Source organism: Octopus bimaculoides, chromosome 15 (genome assembly GCF_001194135.2).
Source record: "Octopus bimaculoides isolate UCB-OBI-ISO-001 chromosome 15, ASM119413v2, whole genome shotgun sequence".
Lineage (NCBI taxonomy): Eukaryota > Metazoa > Mollusca > Cephalopoda > Octopoda > Octopodidae > Octopus > Octopus bimaculoides.
This window is the reverse complement of record NC_068995.1, coordinates 44,355,817-44,357,453: the sequence shown is the minus strand read 5'-3', so window position 1 is coordinate 44,357,453 and position 1,637 is coordinate 44,355,817. Positions and strand designations below refer to the sequence as shown.

General features: G+C 32.7%; 1 protein-coding gene across 1 annotated transcript in view; it reads left to right on the top strand.

Moving 5' to 3' along the window:
* LOC106880519 (transcriptional activator protein Pur-beta) overlaps positions 1-1,637 on the top strand; it is a 77,255-nt gene extending 75,618 nt beyond the window's left edge. Inside the window, exon 7 of the mRNA XM_052973300.1 lies at positions 415-1,637. Within this exon, the coding sequence (XP_052829260.1) occupies positions 415-528 (114 nt within the window). The 3' untranslated portion in view covers positions 529-1,637. The remainder of the gene's footprint in view (positions 1-414) is intronic.

The following is a 1,637-nucleotide window of genomic DNA, read 5'->3' as shown; positions in this document are numbered from 1 at the left end:
ATATATACACACACACACATATATATATATATATATATATAAAATATATATATACACACACACACATATATATATATATATATATATATATAACAAAAAAGAGGGGTGATTCCACGCAGGAAAAAATATAGATGCACCTAAATTTGAAAAACTTGTAATTGTTTAAAATACATTTATTTACATACTAAACTAGAGTTTCAACAATATTTTTGTTTATCAATGGTAAAAGTTTTAAATTATGAATTAGAAAAACATCTTTAAAAAGGAAAAAAAAAAGACTCAATTTCTCCACAAAAAACAACCAGCATTTTGGTAGTTAGATATTTAACTTAATATTTTAACTCTAATGTTCACTGATGTTGTTACATGCAGTTTTTTTTTTCAATCTATATTTGTTTATTTCTTTGTCTTCAGGCTCGACCTGGTGGATATCGTAGATCCATTACCATTCCAGAGCGTGCCTGGTCAAGATTTCGGGACCTAATGGCAGAATTTGCTGACAAAATGAAGTCCAAAGAGGGCCAATAGTATGTTGCATCTGACAGAGGGAATGTGCTTGGTGATGATCTCAGAAATAGCCAAAAATACTGTGGCCTGAACTGGTTCCAGTAGCTGGCTGGGTCGAGCTGTGACCAAACCATGCTGCAAGTACTCACCGACGATATGACCAAAAATGCAGACATTGAAAAGAGGAAATGAGCTAAGAACGAGAGCTGGCTGGTTTATCTGTTCAAATGATCCTTTTTCCTCATAAGTATTAACATTACAGACTCACAATCACCAAAACCCCACACCTTGATGAAACCATTTCCTTTAAAAGCTCTTCATTGGCATATAGTTTGCTTGCTCACTTTAAACATCCGACTTCATCACCACTTCAGTGATGGGCGTACTAAATGGCATCCACAGTTGCCATTTTAGTTTTGACTCATTAAGCACATTTCCTTTGTCCATAATTTGATGACGATCATTACTGGAAATACAAGATCTATGGGACTCGTTATATTTTGTGGAAAGTTTGTTTGAATATCCAGTTGGGTAGTATGATATTTGGTTATAAAAAATAGTAAGCATTATGGAGACAAGGTATTTAAGCAAAGTAGGAAGATTTAAAGGGATTATGGTGATAAGTAACTAAATACAGTTTCCAAGTGACAAATCTTGCAGCACTACTCTTCCGACCACTTCTACCGTTAGGTCAATGTTATTGTATATTGCCTGACTGATAGATTTCCTCAGTGGTTCTCAGCTGCAATGTTTAGAATATGGCTGCTTAAAACCTTGCACGGTTTGTGTTTCGTGTTAATGACTAAAATTTGTGGTGAGTTGGTCGCACTTTGTTGAACCAGAAATCCCTCCCTTGCAAACCTGTTATGATTGGATAAGAAAAGATTTTTAACATTGAAAACAAAACAAAAAAAAAAAACACAAAAAAGAAAAGTTAAAAAGAAAACAAAAAACCAAAGCAAAAACGAAAAAATATATATATTATGTTTAAAGCAGAATTATAATAATAATAATAATTTCACTTTTCACCAGATGCTGAATGTTACTTCACATCACCAAGGTGGATGTTAGGAATATCTTTATGAAACATTCAAAATAACAAAAAAAAAAAGTTATAAGACATAAGGAAA